The sequence below is a fragment of the Gallus gallus genome, chromosome 23 (assembly GCF_016699485.2).
Source record: "Gallus gallus isolate bGalGal1 chromosome 23, bGalGal1.mat.broiler.GRCg7b, whole genome shotgun sequence".
NCBI lineage: Eukaryota > Metazoa > Chordata > Aves > Galliformes > Phasianidae > Gallus > Gallus gallus.
In genome coordinates, this window is record NC_052554.1 from 2,318,534 (window position 1) to 2,337,608 (window position 19,075).

Sequence of the window (19,075 nt, forward strand, 5' to 3'; positions counted from 1 at the left end):
CCCGATGGAATAGGACGGAATCCTGTAGTACCTGATGAGATGGGACAGAATCCTATAGGACCCAATGGAATAGGATGGGAATGTATAGGACCTGATGGGATGGGACCTATATGACCTGATGAGATAGGATCCCATAGGACTCACTCAATGGGATGGGATGGAACCCTCCGGACCTAATGGGACAGGACCTATAGGACCCAGTGGGATGGGATGTAACCTTCTAGGACCCAATGGGATGGGATGGGACCTACAGGACCCGATGGGACAGGACAGAACCCTACAAGACCTGAGGGGATGGGACCCCAAAGGATTCAGTGGGATGGAACGGGACCCTATAGGACCTGATGGTACAGGATAGAACCCTATAGGACCTGGTGGGATGAGGCAGGACGTTATAGGACTCGATGGGACAGGACCTATAGGATGGGACACTATAGGATGGAATGGGATCATATAGGACCCAATGGGATGGGATGGGACCCTATAGGACCTGATGGGATGGGACAGGATCTAACAGGACCCAGTGGGATGGGATGAGACACTACAGGACCCTATGGGACAGGACCTATAGGAGCTGATGGGACAGGACATACCCCTACAGGACCCGATGGGATGGAACCCTATAGGACCCAGTGGGATGAGACCCACAGCACGGGGCGCTGCTCCCATCCTGGTGCCACCGGTTGCAAAATAGGTGCCGAGGAAAGGAGAAGCTGTGGGGCCACAGTGAGTTCCTTCCCCTGTGCTGCTGCTGCTGCAAGGCAGGCGTGGGTGGGGAGAGGAGAAGCTGTGGTTTTCCTGGGGAAGGGGGTGGGCAGCGCCCCGTGTGCCCTCCGTGTCCCCATCACGTCCCCATAATGTCCCCACGACGTCCCCATCAACGCAACCCCACAGCTTCCCCGCTGTGTGTGTCCCCGTGGTGTCCATCACGTCCCCACCGCACCTCCGCGGTGTTCCCATACCGCGTCCCCATCACATCCCCACCGTGTCCCCATGGTGTCCCCATGGTGTGTGTCCCCATGGTGTGTGTCCCCACCGTGTCCCCATGGTGTCCCCATGGTGTCCCCATGGTGTCCCCATGGTGTGTGTCCCCATGGTGTGTGTCCCCATGGTGTCCCCACTGTATCTCCACCATTCCCCCATCAATGCATCCCCAGAGAGTCCCCCCCCCCACCCCCCCCAGGGCCAATTAAGGGACATTAATGGGGTTAGGGGGACACGGGAAGGGGGTAACCACGACGCAGACACCAGGCATGCGAGGAAAGTCCTTTATTGGGTCTCTGCCCCCACTGTGGCAGCCCTGGGTTGGGGGGCAAACAGCCCCACCCTCCTACCCGCACAGCTTCCTCCTGGCAGGCATGGGGTGCATATGGGGGGCAAAGCCGAGCTGGATGAGCCCCCCCCTCTCACCCCACACCACCGAGGAGCACTGGGAACACCCCAGCAGCATCCCGTGCCATGCTGGGGACATCACACTTGGTGACACGGCACAGCCCCCCCTCCGGCCCCCCCAAATGCAGCCCCCCCCGAGCAGAGCCGGCTTTGCATAGTTGTGGTGCAGGTGGGGGTCCCACAGCCAGGGGGGGCTTTGGGGTGGTCCCGGTGTGGGATGGGGACACAGAAGTGGTCTCTTCTCCACCTCCCCGGGGGGGTGAGGGGAGCATCGCCCCGAGCTCAGATCCTGCAGCAGCGGATAGAGAAGAGCACATAGCAGGAAGGGCCCGGGGGGGGCACAGCACCCACCCCACTGCCCCCACCCCACTGCCCCCATTGTGGGGGAGGGGGGGTCCCACATTGGGATGTAGGGGGGATGGGAGCTGCTGCAGAGAAGGGATGGGGGGCACGGGGGCTCTGCAGGCTCACCCCACCCCATCTCCCCCCACCCCCCCACCCCCCCCAGGACACGATGGGGCCGACACACGGACACCACCTGGCAGAGTTTAATGGGGGCAGCGACAAACCTCACCCCACAGCACACAGCACGCAGCCCCCTCCCCAAAACAGCACACAGAAGGCGTGGGGGGGGGGGGAGGGATGGGAAGGGGGGGACACACAGCGACCTCCATATCCATCGTGTCCCCCCCCCCCCCAAACCCAGGAACACAGAGGCACAACAAAAGCACACAGTGAGGTCCGGCTCTGCTCCTACAGGGGGGGGCAATGGGGACAGGGGGGGCTCAGGGCTGTGGGGGGATGGGAGGGGACAGCGTATGGGGTCGGGACCCCGCAGGATGCGATGGCACCGGGATGCTGGAGCCAGAACAAAGGGGGGACCCCACACGGCGCACCGGGGGACCGAGGGGGGGTGGGGAGGGGGGGATGAACGCTGCTGGGTGCTCCCTAATAGGGCTGCAGCCCCCACCCCAGAGAGGGGCTCAATGGGACGGGGGCCGCCCGCCGCCTCCTTGGGGGCACCGCAGAAGGGACGGGGATGTGGGGTCACCGCACGGCCCTGGGGACAAACAGCAAACAGCGGAGAACCCCCCGCCATGCAAAGCAGGGAGGTGGGAATGGGCCCCTTCCCCCAGGGGGAGCCGTGGGGCAGCGGGGCGGCCCCCTCCCCATCCTCCGGCAGCACTCAGCACCTACTGGTTGTCCTCTCTGGCAGCGTGCAAGGAAAGAGAGAGGGGCGCGGCCCCCCCCCCCGGTTAGAGACCCCACGGTGGGCACGACGAGGGGCTGGGAGAGCATCGGAGCCCCACGGGGTGGGTGTGGGGGCCGCGCGGTCCCTATGGGGTGCGGAGGGGCGGCGGCACACAGACAGACGGACACAGGGAGGGTTCGAACCCCCCACGAGGAAACGAGGGAGGGCGCCCCGGACCCCCGGATCCCCCCAACCCCACGGGAGGGGACGGACAAACAGCCACGGGAGGACACGGCACCCCACGGCGGGACGGCGGGGCTGCCCCATAGCGACGGCGTGACCCCACGGGAGGCCCCACAGAGGAGCGCGGGAGCCTTACAGCGTTTGGTAGGCGCTGTCCTTGGACTTGATGAACTTGAGGATGAAGAAGAGGACGGCCTGCACGCTGAGCACCAGCACCATGCCGCCCACAAAGCTGGCCGTGTCGAAGCCCGGAGGCTGGAACTCGGGGCTGCCCGTCAGCGGGGCGTGCGTGGTGCTGCTCCCTATGGGACAGCGTGGGGCTACGGGGGCTGACGGCCCCATGGCTGCCCCCCCCTTTCCCCCCGCCCCCCCCCCTCCCGAAGGATGGGGTGCAGTGGGAGGGAAGGGTTCGGCCCCTTCTTGCCGGAGCAGCGCGGGGGCATCAATAATGCAGGGCTGCAGCTCCGGTTACGGCCGCAATTAGCCCAGTGCTCTCCAGTTCCCATTTCCTGGAAGAGGCTCCGTCTCCACTCCCGGCCCCATCTCAGCTGCCCGCCCGCTCTGCTGCCCGCACAGGAATTGCTGCTGCCCCCCCAACTCGTCCTGCACTGCTGCGGTGTGGGGTGAAGAGCTGTGGGGCCGGGGCAGTGCTGGCACCGTGCGCACAGCCGGGGGTCAGAGCTCACTGATGGGACCCTGAGGGCACAGCGCTGCTCACCCACGGACACGAAACGGACAGGGAAGTGGGTGGTCCCATCCCATGCCACCCCATTACACACCACACCATGCCATCTCATTCTGTCCCATCCCATCCCATCCCATCCCATCCCATCCCATGCTATCCTGCCTCAATCCATCCATCCCATCCCATCCCAACCATTCTAACCCATCCCATCCCATGCTATCCTACCCCAACCCATCCATCCCACCCCATTCCTACCTATCCCATCTCATCTGATCCCATCCCATCCATCCCATCCCATCCCATCCCATCCCATCCCATCCCATCCCATCCCATCCCATCCCATCCCATCCCATGCTATCCAACCCCAACCCATACATCCCATCCCATTCCATCCCCTTCCATCCCATCCCATCCCTCCCATCCAATCCCATCCCATCCCATCTCATCCCATGCTATCCAACCCCAATGCATCCATCCCATCCTATCCCATTCATCCCATCCCATGCTATCCAACCCCAACCCATCCATCCCATCCCATTCCATCCTCTTCCAACCCATCCCATCCATCCCATCCCATCCCATCCATCCCATTCCATCCCATTCCGACTTATCCCATCCCATCCCATCCCATCCATCCCTTCCCATTCTATTCAACCCCAACCCATCCCATCCATCCCATCCCATCCCATCCTATCCCATCCCATCCCATCCCATCCCATCCCATCCCATCCCATCCCATCCCATCCCATCCCATCCCATTCCAACTTATCCCATCCCATCCCATCCATCCCTTCCCATTCTATCCAACCCCAACCCATCCATCCCATCCCATCCCAACCCATCCCACCTCACGCTGTCCCACCCCATCCCACCCCAACCCCACTCACGTGGGGAACGCGTTGCCGGCTCCCTGCTAGGGGACCGCGGTGGCTCTTTGGTGGGGGATTTCAGTGCTGCTGGAGACAACAGCAGAGGACACGAGGGAGGAGGGCTGCAGGGGGCACAGCCACGCGTGGTCCCATCCCCATTGCGGCCCCACGGCTGCGGGGTTACCTGGGCACAGGGCACTGCTGTTGTAGAGCACACATTTGTCCCGCGCAGCCGCCCCGCTGTGCATGCAGCTCCACGTTTCTGTGGGGAAGGGGGGCAGGGGGCTCCCATGGGGGTCCTGGGGCTCAGTGCTCCCCCAGACCCAGCCGGGCCTGGAGCCCCACAGCCCAGGCTGAAGGACGAAGGGCAATGGGAGGGGTGCAGCGCTCACCCGGTGCCCCACAGCCCCCCCAGAGGCATTCGGTGCCGTTGGGTGCCGGAGGAGCGGCGGTGCACAGCTCGCAGGACAGCAGCTCACTGCATTCTGCAAAGCAAAGGGAGGAGTGGGGTCAGGGCCGGGTCCGACCCCCACCTCCGAGTGGGAAGAACCGGAGGCCCCTCCTGGTGTGGAGCGGAGTCCCATAGGGCGGACATCCCTCACCCCAAACCACCCCGTGGCACATGGGGCTCAGCCCACAGCCGTAGGGTGGGGATCTTTTGGGGGCTGCTGCGGGGCCGCCCCATCCCAGTGCCCCTCTGCCCCCCCCCCACCCCACCGCTGTGAGTCACTGCTGTGCCATCAGCTCACCCCATACCCCCCCCACGCACTCATCATTAATTGAAGGCACTGTCAGCAGTGAGGCCCCGCGCCCCACATCCCAGCGGTGTTTGCACTGTCCCAGGATGGGGCCCGGAGCCGTTCTCAGGGGGGGTCAGCAACAGTGGGGTCAACGGAGCCTGTGGGGGGGCGGGGGGCGATCAGCCCATCCCGGGGGCTGTGCGATGCGCCGCTGATCCGGAGCGGAGGGAGAATGGGAGAAGGGCCGTGCATTATTGATGCTGAGCTGCACGCGGGGGGGTGGGGAGAGCCGCTTCGCTCCCGTGTGGGTTCTCAGAGCGCGGACCCCATTGGGCGCCCCCCCCTCCCGTCCCGCACCTGCGGGTCGCGGCCCCAAAGCGCTGCCGTCGGGGGGAGGCGGACACCGCGCTCTGCGCATGAAGTGGGGGGGGGGTGGGGGGCGTCGTCGGAAGGCGAACCCCAAAGTTTGTTGTACCCCTCCCCTCCTTCACCCCAACCCCTCCCCAACCCCGTGGGGCCGCTCCGTACCTGCGCGGGTGGCGGCGGATCCCTGAGCGCACAGCACCGCGCACAGCACCGCGCACAGCACCGCGCAGCGCAGCGCTCCGCCGCACGGGGGGGTCATGGCCCGGCCCGGCCCGGCCCGCTTCGTTCCGTTCGGTCCCGCGGCGGCGGCGGAGCTCCCGGGAGGGCTGAACGGAACGGGGACGTCCGCGCCCGCGGGAGGCGGCCCCGGGGGTGGGGAGGGAGGGGGGGGCGGCCCCGCCTCGTTCTGCTCCGCCCCCCCTCCCCCTCCACAGCCCCCTCCTTTCTGCGGGGGGGGCCCGTGGGAAAGCGGCGGCTGCCGGTCCGGCTGCGGGACGGTGCGCACACGGAGTGGTTGCACACGCGTTGCACGCGCACTGCACACCCCGCGCACTGCAGCACCGCCCGCGCTCTGGATACGCTGCGCGCCCCGCGCACCGCACGCGGAATTCCCGTCCTGCGTGGGCGCCGCATCTGCGCGCACATTGCGCGGTCTGAGCACTGAGCGCTCCCCCCCCCCCGCCATACGCAGCCCTGAGCCCCCCCGGATCCCGGGACGCGTCCGGAGCCATCGGGAGGGCGCCGTTCCACGCCGGCAGTGGGAGGGACCCCTCGGGGCAGCGCCGTCGGGGGATCCTTCAGCACTGCGCACAGCGCAGCCCCCCCCATACCCCCCCCACCAATCCCCTCTCCGGGGCGGTCCCGAGGGGGGGCCACGCACCTCCTCCCCCCCACCCCTCAAGAAGCCCTCCACCCCCCCGCCGCCCTCCCCGCAGCCCCACGCCGGCCCTTTCCGGCACTCCCGGTGATTAATTATTAAGGGCTGCTGATGAAGGATTCATTATTCCCGGCTCCCCCCGGCACCGCGATGGCAACGATGTGGGGGGGGGGGGGGGAACCCGGGCCGTGGGGTGAGGTGGGGGCTGCGGGGGGAGGGGCGGGGGCTGTTTTTATGAATGGGCCGCTCCCGCCTCGCTGCGATTACGATGCGGCGCGCGCGCGCGCCCGCGCTGCCTCGCGGGACGCTGATTGGCTCCGCCGTGCGCTGACGTCAGAGAGGGGTGAGCGGGGCTGAGGGGGGGGCGGTGATTCACACCTCTCTGCCCCCCCTTTTTCCATCCCCTCCACAACTCGGCGGGGTTCCGTCACTGTAACTCTGCAGCGCCCGTGGCTGCGGGGCAGCACCGCACGGCGCGGGGCCGACAGCCCGGCAGGTGAGTGCCTGGCACGGGGGGGGGCAGTGGGATGCACTGGGATTGGGGGGGTACTGGGATGGGGTTGGCACCGGGATGGGGGGTGCTGGGATGAAGGACCACTGGGATGCACTGGGATGGGAAGGCGATGGGATGGGATGGGGGGGCACTGGGATGGGTTTGGCAGTGGGATGGGGGGATGCTGAGATGGGGGGGTGCTGGGATGGGTGGTACTGGGATGAGGGAGTAATGGGATGCAATGGGATGGGAAGGCTGTGGGATGGGGGACACTGCGGAAGGTGTTGGCACCGGGATGGAGGACACTGAGATGGGGGGGCGCTGAGATGGGGGGTGCTGGGATGCACTGGGATGGGAAGGCAATAGGATGGGGGGCACCAGGATGGGGGGATGCTGAGACGGGGGGGTGCTGGGATGGGCGGTACTGGGATGAGGGAGTAATGGGATGCACTGGGATGGGAAGGCTGTGGGATGGGGGACACTGGAAAAGGGGGGGCACTGGGATGGGGGGATGCTGAGATGAGGGGTGTGTGGAGATGAGGGCTGCTGGGATGAGGGAGTACTGGGATGCAATGGGATGGGAAGGCAGTGGGATGGGGGACACTGAGATGGGGGGGCGCTGAGATGGGGGTGCTGGGATGCACTGGGATGGGTAGGCAATAGGATGGGGGGCACCGGGATGGGGGGATGCTGAGATGGGGGGGTGTTGGTACGGGGGGTGCTGGGATTGAGGGTGCTGGGATTAAAGAGTACTGGGATGCAGTGGGACGGGAAGGCAATGGGATGGGGGACGCTGAGGTAGGTGTTGGCATGGGGATGGGGGGCACTGGGATGGGGTTGGCACTGGGATGGGGTTGGCACTGGGATGGGGGGCACTGGGATGGGGTTGGCACTGGGATGGGGGGCACTGGGATGGGGGGCACTGGGATGGGGGGGCACTGGGATGGGGGGCACTGGGGAAGGGCTGTCAGCCCGTTTGGGTATATCGCCATGGGAAGGGCACCAGGGGTGTCCCCCCCACTCAGTGCTGTGCTGCCCACTCAGTGCCACCTCCCCCCCCCCCATGTAAGGGTGCTGAGGGTGCAGGGCCAGAGCCGCGCGGTGGGGCCGCCCCCATAACCTCCCCTCCTTATTTCTGGGGTGGGGCCATGAGGTGGGCAGTGCGGCCGCTGCCGCTCCCAGGGGTCCCCACGTGCTGCGGTTGTGCCCAGCGAGGCGTCACCGTCACACAGTGGGGACATCTGGTTGTACCCATCGATGTCTCATTGTCACATGGCAGTGTCTGGTTGTCACCCGGTGAGGTGTTACTGTCACCCGGCGATGGCTGATGGTCACCTGGTGGCACCTGGTTGTGCCCAGCGAGGCGTCACCGTCACCTGATGGCATCCGGTTGTACCCACTGATGTCTGGTTGTCACCTGGTCACATCCGGGTGTCACCCGGCGATGGCTGATGGTCACCTGGTGACACGTGGATGTGCCCAGCGGGGTGTTACTGTCACCCGATGGCATCCGCTTGTCACCCAGTGACGTCTCACTGTCACCTGGCGGTGGCTGATTGTCACCCACTGACACCTGTTTGTCACCCCATCACATCTGGTTGTCACCTGATGTTGGCCGATTGTCACCTGGTGGCACCTGGCTGTCACCCACTGAGGTGCTGCTGTCACCTGGTTGTCACCCAGCAGCAGCTGTCCCCCACTGCTGTCTGTCTGTCCCCCTCTGCTGTCTGTCTGTCCCCCGCTGACAGCCATCCCACCCCCCGCCCTCCTGCCCATCTCACCCATCCATTTGCCTGGGGATGGGGGTTGTTTTTCCCCTCTGCTGCCATTGCCTTCGGGATGGGGGGTGCCCCCATGAGCCCCCCCCACACACACAGCACTGGGGCTGCCCCACACCCCCCCCACCACAGTGTTCCTTTGCACCGGGGGTGGATTTGCACTTTCCTGGGGGGTGGGGGTCGGGTTTGGGTGTTGATTGCAGCCGTTCTGGGGTGGGGGGGGGGGGAATAAAAGCGATTTGTGGTATGAGATGTGGCCGTGTGATGCTGGGGGGGAAGGGGGGAGGTTGGTGACCCCCCTTTGCCCCCGGGGGGGCAGACAGGGGGGTGCTCGGGTTGATTGCATTGCTTGAACGCCATGCAAAGCACGGGGGGAACACACACACACACTGCGGTGGCACAGGGAAGGCAGGGTTAATGACCACAGCGCTAATTAGGGCAGCTCGTCCCCTCTGGGTGCGGGGCTCTGTGCCCCATGGCCCCCCCTCGCCTCCTCCCCCCCCCCCACCCCACCCCTTGGTGCCTCCTGGGGGGCAGTGCGTTGCTTCCAGGCGTCAGAGCACCGGCGGGGATGTGGGGATGTGGGGATGTGGGGATGTGGGGATGTGGGGATGTGATGTGGGGATGTGGCATCTCAGGGAGGGGGAGAAAGGGGAGGGGTCCTTTCTGCCCGGGGGGGGGGGATGGGGACATCCAGAGAGCATCTGGGGGGGGTGGGGGGGGAAGGGGGCTCCCTTTGGCCCCATCACAATTAAGGGAATGGGGCAAAGCTTGGGGGGTGCGGGTACCCCAAGTGGTTCTCCCCCCCCCCCCCCCCCCACACACACACACACACTGGGGCTGCTGTCACCTCACTGAGCGTGGGGACATTGGGACAGCACACAGTTCCATGCTGGGACCCCCCCAGCACTGACAATGCCCTGCAGCAAAGTGGGGGGGCTCTAAATACCAACTGCTGCTCCTGACAGAAAGCACTGAGCTCCACACAGCCCCCCCCCCCCCCCGTGCTGGTGGTGGTGGTGGTGGGTAGGTGGGGGGGGGGGGGGGTTGGAAGCTGCAGGGATTGCTGAGCAGGACAGGCACGCATTGCTCCAGCTGTGCGCACATCTGGCACACAGCCCTCACTCCCAGCAGGGCCGGGGTGTGCTGTGAGCCACGGGCAGCCCCTCAACTCCCCCCATCACCCCCCCCCCCCCCCCCATCACCCCCTCCCCAACCCCAGTCCTGCTCCCAGGGCTGCACAGGGCCGGGGGTTCTGCTCTGCTCCGCTCTGCTCTGCTCGTGCCCAGCAGCAAGGCCACCGGGTTGGCAGTAACCATGGCGAAGGCAGGGCTGCTCCCCCAGCAATGCGCTAACGAGCACGGCCTCCATCCCACTGCCAAAAGCGGGGCTGTGCCAACGGGAGGGGGGAGGGAAGGAGGGAGGCCGTGCAGCCCCCAAAGCCCCAGCAGAGGTCAGGGATCCGGGGACCGAAGCGGGATGCCACGCAGAGGCTGAGCAGCTGTGGCCGTGGGTCCGAGTGCTGCCAAAATGAGCATCCTCTGCCCTGCTGCTGCGGGCTCAGCTCCCCTGGAAGCGCAGACAGCGTCCAGGAGTGGCGCTGCACCCATCGGGGGTACAAACAGCAGCAGGTGGGAAGGGGGGGGGGGGGCTTTGCTCATCGTGCAGCACCCCCCGAGTCCTGCAGCACTGCTCCGAGCTCAGGCTGTGCAGCAGCGATGCGGGGTGACCCGCGGGCCGTGCCTTTGTCTGAGCGGCCCCGACCCCATCGCAGCACCGGGTGATGGGATGGAGCCCTCCCTGCAGCCCCACAGCTCCACGCGGGCGGTGCAGGCGGCCGAGGCCGGCGCGGAGCGGCTGCCCTGGCAGGCTGCACAACCCGAGCTCCAAATCCATAATTCCTCTGGCACCCCGCGGTTATTTGCGAGCTGCTGTGAGCAGATGGAGGAGCTGCAGATAAAGCCATCCGCAGCACGGGAGCCGCTCGCCTTCCCCGCTCAGCGCCGCGTGGGCAGGGGGAGAAGAACCGAAATAATAAGGGGGGGGGGGGAAGGCAGAAAAGGGAGAGGGAGAGGAAGGAGATGGCCGGCCATCGGCGCGGGGCTGAGCTGCCATCTCGCACACCTCCGTGCAGCTCCCGGCCCTCCATAGGGAGCACCGCCACCCGCAGCCGTGCCGGGGTGACATTGGCACTGCCGGGCGCGGGGCCGAGCGCTGATGGGAGCTGGCAGCACATCGGTCCCGGGGGGGGGGGAACGAAGGAGAGGAGCCGACGTCAGCGCCGGAAAGGACAGGCAGCCCACCGGGCCGGGGCTGCGGGGCGCCGCTCACAGCACCTCCAAGGAGAGAACGAAGAGCCCCTTTGGAGCCGTGCGCCGCTGCGAAGCCGGAGCTGTGATGTGATGCCCAGCGCCGCCGCAGACAGACACACCGACATCAGACGGGGCTGCGGTGCCAAAGCTCAGCCCCAGCGGCTCCCGCATAGGAAACTGCAGCTCGCAGGAAGGGCTCGGGGCTGCGGAGCACCAACGCGCCATCCATCTCACTGCTGGGCTCTGCTCCCCGCACACGGCTCAGCCCCGCGCTGCTGGAAGGCCCCTCCGCCGCCCCGGCCGCCCCGCTCCGTGCACGCACACAGGGCTGTTCCCCCCCTGCAAAGCAAAAACAAAGGCGGCGAGGCAGTCCCGAGCAGCGGCGATGCACCGCAGCTCCCCGGCTGCTCCCGCGGACACGAGATGGAGCCCGCAGCCATCGGCACGCAGAGCCCGGCGCTGCTCCTTCGCTGCCCTCCGCGCCCCGGCACGGGAGAGGGCTCGCTGGTTCAGAAGCTGGCGAGGCCAATTAATCTAATGAGGTTTTGCAGCCAGGGACCATTGTCAGCCAGGGAAGGCACAGCGCTGCAGTGCGCGCGGGGGGCTCTGGGAAGCAGAGGGGATTTGGCACGGCGAGGCGCGCAGGCGACGCGCGGCCCTTTTGTTGCTCTCCATCCAGCAGCGAGAAATGCGCTCCCAGCGAGCCCAGCCGGCACACCTGAGAGCCGAGGGACGGCGTGCAGCCGAGATGGAGGCGGGAGCCGAGGGCAGAGCACAGCTCACGGTGCACAGAGCAACGCCGGGGCTCCTCAGCGCGGCACCGCTTTCGGATGGGGGTTCTGCGATGCTGAGCTCCACGCCGTGCGATCCAACAGCATCAGCAAAGGGCGGCCCAGCCATGCACTGCAGGGCTCCCACACGGCTCTCCAGGGGGAATGGCAGTGGGAATGGCAGTGGGAATGGCAGCTCTCAGCTCTCAGCCTGCCCTGCCCTGCACTGCGTGCGCCACAGGGGCACCACGGCTCCCCAGAAGAACACACGGAGGCACGGATGGATAGAAAGGTTTCTTTATGGAGTCTGAGGTTTAAAATAAGGACCGTCGTGGTTTGTTGGCTTTGTTTTGGTTTGGTTTGGTTTTTCCACGTGTCCCTTATAAAAAAATAAAATACAAACTGCAATTGGGATCTCCATCCAAGGGGCCCAAAGTGGCAGCAGGAAAGCCCGGCTCACAGCGCGGCCGCCAGATGTGCCATCAGCCTTTGCTCTGAGAGGGGAACCACCGACCCCGAGTTGGAGGCAGCGCTCCGCTCCTCAGCCACTGCTTCTCTTTTTAGTTCTTTAAGCAGAGTTTCAGTGCTGAAACTCCTTTGGTCTGAACTGAGTAACCCAATGTGTCCGTCCCCCCCCCCCCCCGGCACCCGGAGAGCATCGGTCCAACGCCGCTCTGCTCCGCAGTGCACCCCGGCCATACACACAGCACAGTTCTTATAAATATCTTTATGTCATATAGGAAAAATAAGGCACTTTGGAAGGGTTACAGCTCGCCTAAGACATTCTAAGCAGGAAGAGAAAGGGGTTAGTTTCTGAAATGGATTTAAATGAATGTTAATACGGTAATAAAACCCAGCGAATCCGCTTCCCCACTTCAAGGCTTTGTTTAAAGGAATACAAAAGGAGGGGGATAAGCAGCCCCGAAACGCAGCGGCACGGAGAGCCGGGATGGGGCAGCAGCACCTGCCCTGCGAGAGGCTCCAAGAGCTGCGTGTGAGCTCAGCGACCGAAATATCCCTTCCCTGAAATGACACCACGTGGGACCTCACAGAGCCCCTTCCCTCCACCCGGCCTGGAGCTCCGGGTCTGATAAGGAGAGGAGAAAGCGGTGAAGGTCACCGGCTGCAGACGAGGCTCCGGGCTGAGCCCGGGGAGCGGGGACACAGCCATCCCTGTGCGCCGAGGGGGGGCGGTGGGGGAGCGGCTGCCGGCAGCAGCAGCAGCCAAGCACTGCGGGCAAAGGCAGCGGGAGAACGTCTGAGCTGGGGAGGCTGAGAGGGCAGCGGCCGCCCCAGCGCCACGCAGACGTCCATGGGGACGGGCGGAGGGGAGGCCCGCGGCTGCCAGCTCTGCTTTCGGCCGTGCAGAACGCTCGAGGCTCTGCGCTGCCACGGCGAGAGGCAAAGATGGCAGGAGGAGAGCGCGGGCCCTGCAGCACGCACAGCTGCTCTGCTTTGCAAAGGTTGTCGCTGGCACCTCTCCTCCCCCCCTGCTGGGTTCAGAAACACGAGGCCCGCTCGGCGGCCCGGCGCCCCGCGATTCCGCGGCACCGCTCACAGATGGACACCTCACACGGGGATCTCCACGCTCAGCTTTGTCCTATCTGCAACCCCTCCGCTTGGGATCCCGCACTTCTGCCTCTCAGCCCAGGTCTGAAAGCAGCCGTGGCTAAAAGCAGGCGTGCACAGCCAGAGCAGCACCCCTCCTGCTGCCAGCAGGGCTCCGGAGCAGGCGAGGCAATAGGAGCACTGCTCCACCTGCAGCTGCACCGCTCACCCACGCAGCATCCCCGTGCCATAGGCGTGGAGCGACCACAGCGCCCCGAGGCACAGCCCTGCCCCACACGCTGGGCTGCAAGGAGTGTGGCACTTCTCTGGATTTCACACGACAGAAAGACTCGCTCCCCTTTCCCAACAGGGGGCCAAGTCTACTTAAGGCAATTTAAAATTAACCCAGGTTTGGCATTTGTGAGCTCCGCGCTTCCCTGTGTGATAATGCTGTCAGCCTGGCTTAGCTCAAAGGTCTGTTTTCCCCAGGAACCTGTCTCCAAGAGAAGCCAGAGGAGGATGCTTACAGAAGGAGCAGAAAAACAGAGGCAGCCATTCTCCTCCAGCCCCCCTCGCCCAGCGTGCAGCACCGATCACTTTGCATTTCCAAGTCCCTCCGCTGCACGACGGCTCGCTGCCACTCGAGGGCTTTCTTTCCCTCTTCCAGAACCTGCAATGAGCGCTGCTCAGATGTTCCCAGCCTGCTGGGATGCCTCGCTGTGCCCTCTGCTCCGCACAGCCCATTCGCACACAGAAACGGAATGGTGGAGAGGCTGCTCAATCTCTCCTGATGGCGCTCAGGGCTGAGCCACATCTCAGCCCGACCCACGGCCCAGCAAAGCCCCTCCTCCGGGCCCTCATCTGCTCTGGCACACATTAAAAATGCACCAACGCACGCGAGAAATCGGTAAGAACTCGATGGCACCAACTGAAATCATCAATCAAAGCCCCAAGAAGGGTTTTCAGCAACCCAGCAGCCTCCAGCTGGGCCTGGCATCCCAGCTATCAGCAACACCGTGGAACGAGGCAAGCTGGAGAGGGAACAACAGGCACGGGCTGGCAGAATACCTTACAATTAGAAAGGCAAAGAGGGTGGAGATTTGGTCTCAACGGTCCCAGCCCACAGCAGGCCAAGCCATGGTCTCCACAAGGCTTTGGAATCGCTTTCTGAGACAGCCGTGCTCAAAGTGAAATACAAAAAGCACATCTGTGGCACTGGGATATTCGCTTCTAGGTTTCCAAGATATGCATATATTCTGTGCAGTGTAAAACAGCAGTAACACCTAGGTCAGCTAGTTCAAGTTCTCCATTTTCTCCCCCTGCCTGTAGTGAGCAGCCTAGGAATCCGTAGGGTTAGCTGGGAGAAGAAACGTCCTTAAAAATCAACTAATCAGCTCTAATAACAAAACGTGGGGAACAACACGGGTTAGGTCTGATGTAACCGATGGGCAACTCGGCTCACACACACGAGGTGGTTTGAGGCACACAAACCCCCCTAATCCTGAGGTGGAAGGGAGGAGGAAGCAACGCTAACACCAGCAATTCCTGCAGCAGCGCCCTCTGCAAGAAGCCTGGTGGCTGCAGGAGGGAAGCAGCTATTCCCACTGGTCAGAAGGGGCCTGGTGCACAGGCAGCCCTCCCTGCTCTACTCTAGGCACTTGTGGCTTTTGCTTTGTTTTTTAAGCACGCTCCCAGCACGAAGCCGAGCCAACAGCTCCGCTCTCCCTGCAGCAGGAAGCCAAGCAGCCGTCCCGCTGCAGCTCTGCGTCCCTTTGTGCAAGGCTCCCTGGTGGCAAAGCAGTCCCGGAGGCTTCTGAGGAAGGCAAAGGCAGCTTTCAAAAAGAACACAGCCCTCCTCACATTGCACCCGATACACTCTGCAGCCCTGCAGCCACGAGTGCGCCCCGCGGGGGGGTAAGTCTGGAAATACTGAGGAGGGTCAGAGGGGAAAGAATTGTGCACCATTGCCGAAAACTGATTACGTGACAGTGGGATGCAGCAGAGAACAGGCATTTAAAGCCCGTTTTCTTGCAGCGCTACCAGTATTCACTGGAAAGGAAGAGCCACTAGATCAACTGCCTGCCGTTGCAATGAGGAAACTAGCTGAAAACGTCCTTCATCTGAAAGGCCACAACAGGATCATCCATCTTTGCTTTAGAAGTCCCTCAGGGCGGAGGGGTTTTGTGTGCTCTGCCTGGTGGCATCGAGAATCTGGAGGTTTAGTTCTCTTAAATAAGCAACCGTTCCACTCCCTCCAGCCAAATCCCAACGCCTCCATCCTCACCGCCTGTGAGGAGACCTTTCGGAAAGGCAGAGCACAAAGTCCTGCCAAAGCCTGGGGGGGGGGGAGGGAGAGGGGAGATATGCTGGTGGTTGTCTGAAAACCCTTGGCACATCTTTGGTTACAGGATGAAAAGGAAACGGTGGCAGGTTTGGCCACCTGGTTCTTTAAGAAGCCGTTAACCCGGGAGGGAAGGGAACCGAGGGGATGGGACCGTGGTTAATCCGACCACTCGTCCTCGTCGAACTCTGAAGAGTCATCCTCAGAGTCGCTGTACTCCACCGCGATGCGGCGCGACAGGATGGTTGCCACGTCGTTGCCCACAACGTCCCGCTTCTCCTGCTCCCGCTGCTCTTCCACCTTGCGGAGCTGGAAGCCTGTTGGGAAGAAGGCAACGGAGGGGATTGTTCAAAGGCTTCGGTCACACTGAAATCCCCAAGGCAGCCATCCCTTTGATGAAATCCTCTGAGCAAGACAGCCCGTACTCTGCCAGCAAGTATTGGACACGCTACGGAATAACAGTGATGGTGAATGACAGCCAAGACAGGCTGGGTGGGCAGGTGGAATGGGAATTGAATCGTTTCTGTGCTCCTCTGAAGGGTTACACCACTGTCATTCAATCCACTTTGCAAACTTGGACCACAGCGGTTCTGGCACCGCCGTCTCCAAGGAGCAGGCAGAGACACACAGCCATCGAGGCCTTCACCTGGGTGGGCAGACAAGGAGAGCCCGCAGCAGCAAACCTCCAGCAGTGGGGCAGTCACAGCCCTGCTCGTGAGGCAGCTCCCACACGCTCTCACCCAGCGCACCGTGGGTATGCCACAGGCTATGGAGAAAGCTGGAGCTGGAACACAATCTTACCTTGGCGAATCGCTGAAAGCAAATCGCTCCTGGCATCGCTAACCGCGGGCAGGGATGACTTGGGCTTGGAGGCGGAGGTGTCTGAAGGTGGAGGTGGTGCTGGGGGCCCATCGAGGACACTTGAAGACAGAGGTGGGGGGCCAGGAGGTGGGGGTGGGGGAGGGGGGGGTGGTGCGCTCCCACCGCCCGGCTGGGGCAGAGGAGGGGGCTGCACGCTGCTGTATTCGGCCGCTGGAGGGGGCGGCGGTGGTGGCGGGGCAGCAAACTCGGGGTGAGGTGGGAAAGAGGGGGGAGAGGGCGGTGGTGGGGTCCCTGGGGATGGGAAGCCCACGGGGGGTGGTGGAGGAGGGGTGCTGCCCATCAGCGGTGGTGGTGGAGGCGGTGCTGGAGGGGGAGCAAAGCCCGGCCTGGCCCCGGCGGGGGATCCGATGGGAGGAGCTGGTGGCGGGTGGCTCGGGCTAACCAGGCTGGATCTTTTGGTCCCTCCAGAACCAGAACCTCTTTGGTTGTCTACAGGATAGCTGTTGCAAAAGAAGGAGAGACGAATAAGGCTGTTAGCTTTGAGGTCAGACCGTGCAGTCTCCATTTTAATGAGAATCATGTGTGGTTTGTTGCAGTCCAGACAAAAATCTAACTTCCAGCTTCAGCTGGTGTTTGCATGCTCCTCGGGTTTTAGCTTTCTTGCAGGGTTTCTTTTGGCTACCACCACCAGAACAAAGGAGAGCTTCTGGGGACTGGCAGCGATGCTATCATCTGTCCCATCTCCCAGGCTGACAAGAACACGAGCCATCTCACCTCCCTGCCAGAGGCCGGGCGTCACATCTGAGCTCAGAGAAGCCTCTTGGCTTAAGAGCTCCTGCAGCACTGCTAGCTGCTATCCCTCCATGCTGAGGTCAGACTTCTGACACGCCAAGCAGGGACATCTACTGTGATAAATGGCACAGGGACTGGTGGGGACGCCAGGAGAACATATGCTCTCAACACCTGCTAGGAACAGATCTCTTCACTGGATTCCGTGGCTCAGAGCTGGAGCACAGCAACCACGTCTCATAGCTCACCGCGGGGACCGAAGGGATGAGCACCCAGCGTGCTCTTAGGGAGAACACCGAGTTCCCATTTATGGGAGCTGTGCTACAGCAGAGAACAATACTACCCAGAAGAGACTGCAGTATCCTACGTGCGTGTAAAGGAAGGCCTAAACTGCCGACATCTTGCACTGTAAGGCAGGAGAGGTTTGGTACGTTTGCCACAAAAATGTCACAGTTTTTGGCAGTGCACAAACGCTGATCCATGACAGACCACTGGAGATCAAACCTCACTCCCAGGATTCTTTAAAAACAAACCACCAAAACAAAACCAGAGAGGAGAAGATCTCTGTGGCTGGGCAGAGATCTAAGGAACTGCATAAGGCAGCTTAAGCTTCATCTGAAAGCTCATTTCTGCTCTGCCCTAGAGGAACATGCTGCAGAGTGGAGTGCTTGGACTCTCTGACACATCAGAAGAGCCTTTTCTGCAGCACTGCTGCCTCTGGATAAGATGGAGACAAGCTAACGCAGTCCTGTCTATCAGACATACTGTTACTGCCTTTAAGAAAAAACAAAAAGCTGCTCTCTCATTTCAATCTGTGTCTCAAGCCACTGCCGGACCACGGCTCTCATCTCTGGAGGTGACTGGAAGTCACTATTTCATCTGATACAAAGCAGCTACACTGAACTTCTGCTGTGAAGGAGCCAGCTGGTGTGTTCCAGTCCTTCAAATTTTATTACATCTACATCTTCAGCGCCCACATCATGCATTTGTCAAAAATCACAGGGCAAATGGCAGTAGCAAAGAAAACCACGAGTGAAAGAGAGTGCTCTTTGCAAAGGTCTATCAGGAATGTGAACCTACATATATTGGAAGAACTGCACTGGAAAAGAGGGACTTTTCCAACCCGTGCCATGGGGCCAGACTATTAAACGTGACCCTGCTCTTTTAGAAAGCAGAACAACTCTGCTCGAGTCCTCCTCCAAACCCACTCTCCCCTCCTGCACACGAACAACAGCTGAGAAGCACAGAGAGTGGCTGTGTTGGCTGCAGCTCTGCCCCGCTCTGCTGCTGCACCTTCCTCCAGACAGGAGCACACTGCTTCCCATACAGCGCCCGTCAGGAAGTTCTGCTGTGCCACCTCAGCCTGTCTCCTGTCATCCTTTTACACCACCTACTACTCCCTGGTGACAGAAGGGATCCCGTAGGCTTACCTAAATTCCACCGGGGGTGGAGGCAGGCTGTCATCTGGGAACGAAGGAGGTGGTGGCACAATAGAGTCAGTCTGCGGCGGCGGCGGGTAGCAGTTCATGTCCATGCTTTCATTGGAGCCAATGCTGCCGTTCTGATACACCATGTTAGAGGGGTACCTGAGACGGGAAGGTGAGCACTGTGTTTAGAGAGTTCAAAGTAACATCTCAAACTCATTTTCCCCCTCGCTCACGAGAGCATTGCCTCCCGGAAGGGTTACAGCATTACAGCTGTGCGGCAGTTGCACCAGTGATATTAACCACGTAGATGGATCAACCCGCAAGGCTCGGAAATTAGGTTTCCTAGCAGGAAGGCTTTTCCCAGCACAGCCGGACCTGCCTTGAGGTGGGACCTTATCAACCACCACAACAGGACACACGAAGCAAAACCT

General features: G+C 62.6%; 3 protein-coding genes across 12 annotated transcripts in view; 1 reads left to right on the plus strand and 2 right to left on the minus strand.

The window, feature by feature from the left end:
* Positions 1 to 1,254: 1,254 nt before the first annotated feature.
* Positions 1,255 to 6,187, minus strand: CD164L2 (CD164 molecule like 2). Of its 4 annotated transcripts, none has more exons than XM_040651879.1 (6): positions 5,650 to 6,187; positions 4,774 to 4,866; positions 4,566 to 4,643; positions 4,400 to 4,465; positions 2,964 to 3,129; positions 1,255 to 1,681 (listed from the first exon to the last, which is right to left on the minus strand). In XM_040651879.1, exons 1-6 carry the CDS (start codon positions 6,170 to 6,172, stop codon positions 1,675 to 1,677), a joined length of 933 nt encoding a protein of 310 aa, XP_040507813.1. In that variant the 5' UTR covers positions 6,173 to 6,187; the 3' UTR covers positions 1,255 to 1,674. The 4 variants fall into 4 exon arrangements, with proteins under 4 accessions (XP_040507813.1, XP_015153078.3, XP_015153079.3 ...); XM_015297592.3 differs by having other exon boundaries at positions 1,255 to 2,601; XM_015297593.3 differs by having other exon boundaries at positions 4,400 to 4,468.
* Positions 6,188 to 11,998: 5,811 nt separating this feature from the next.
* WASF2 (WAS protein family member 2) overlaps positions 11,999 to 19,075 on the minus strand; it is a 28,988-nt gene continuing 21,911 nt past the window's right edge. For all 7 annotated transcript variants that reach the window (XM_040651880.2, XM_424015.8, XM_046903663.1 and 4 more), the window contains 3 exons: positions 18,648 to 18,803; positions 16,408 to 16,928; positions 11,999 to 15,923 (listed from right to left, as the gene is read on the minus strand). In XM_040651880.2, coding sequence (XP_040507814.1) covers positions 15,766 to 15,923; positions 16,408 to 16,928; positions 18,648 to 18,803 — 835 coding nt within the window. In that variant the 3' untranslated portion in view covers positions 11,999 to 15,765. The remainder of the gene's footprint in view (positions 15,924 to 16,407; positions 16,929 to 18,647; positions 18,804 to 19,075) is intronic.
* LOC112530200 lies at positions 12,443 to 14,194 on the plus strand. The gene has a single exon (XM_025143033.2). The coding sequence runs from the start codon at positions 13,125 to 13,127 to the stop codon at positions 14,070 to 14,072; it is 948 nt and encodes a 315-aa protein (XP_024998801.2). The 5' UTR covers positions 12,443 to 13,124; the 3' UTR covers positions 14,073 to 14,194.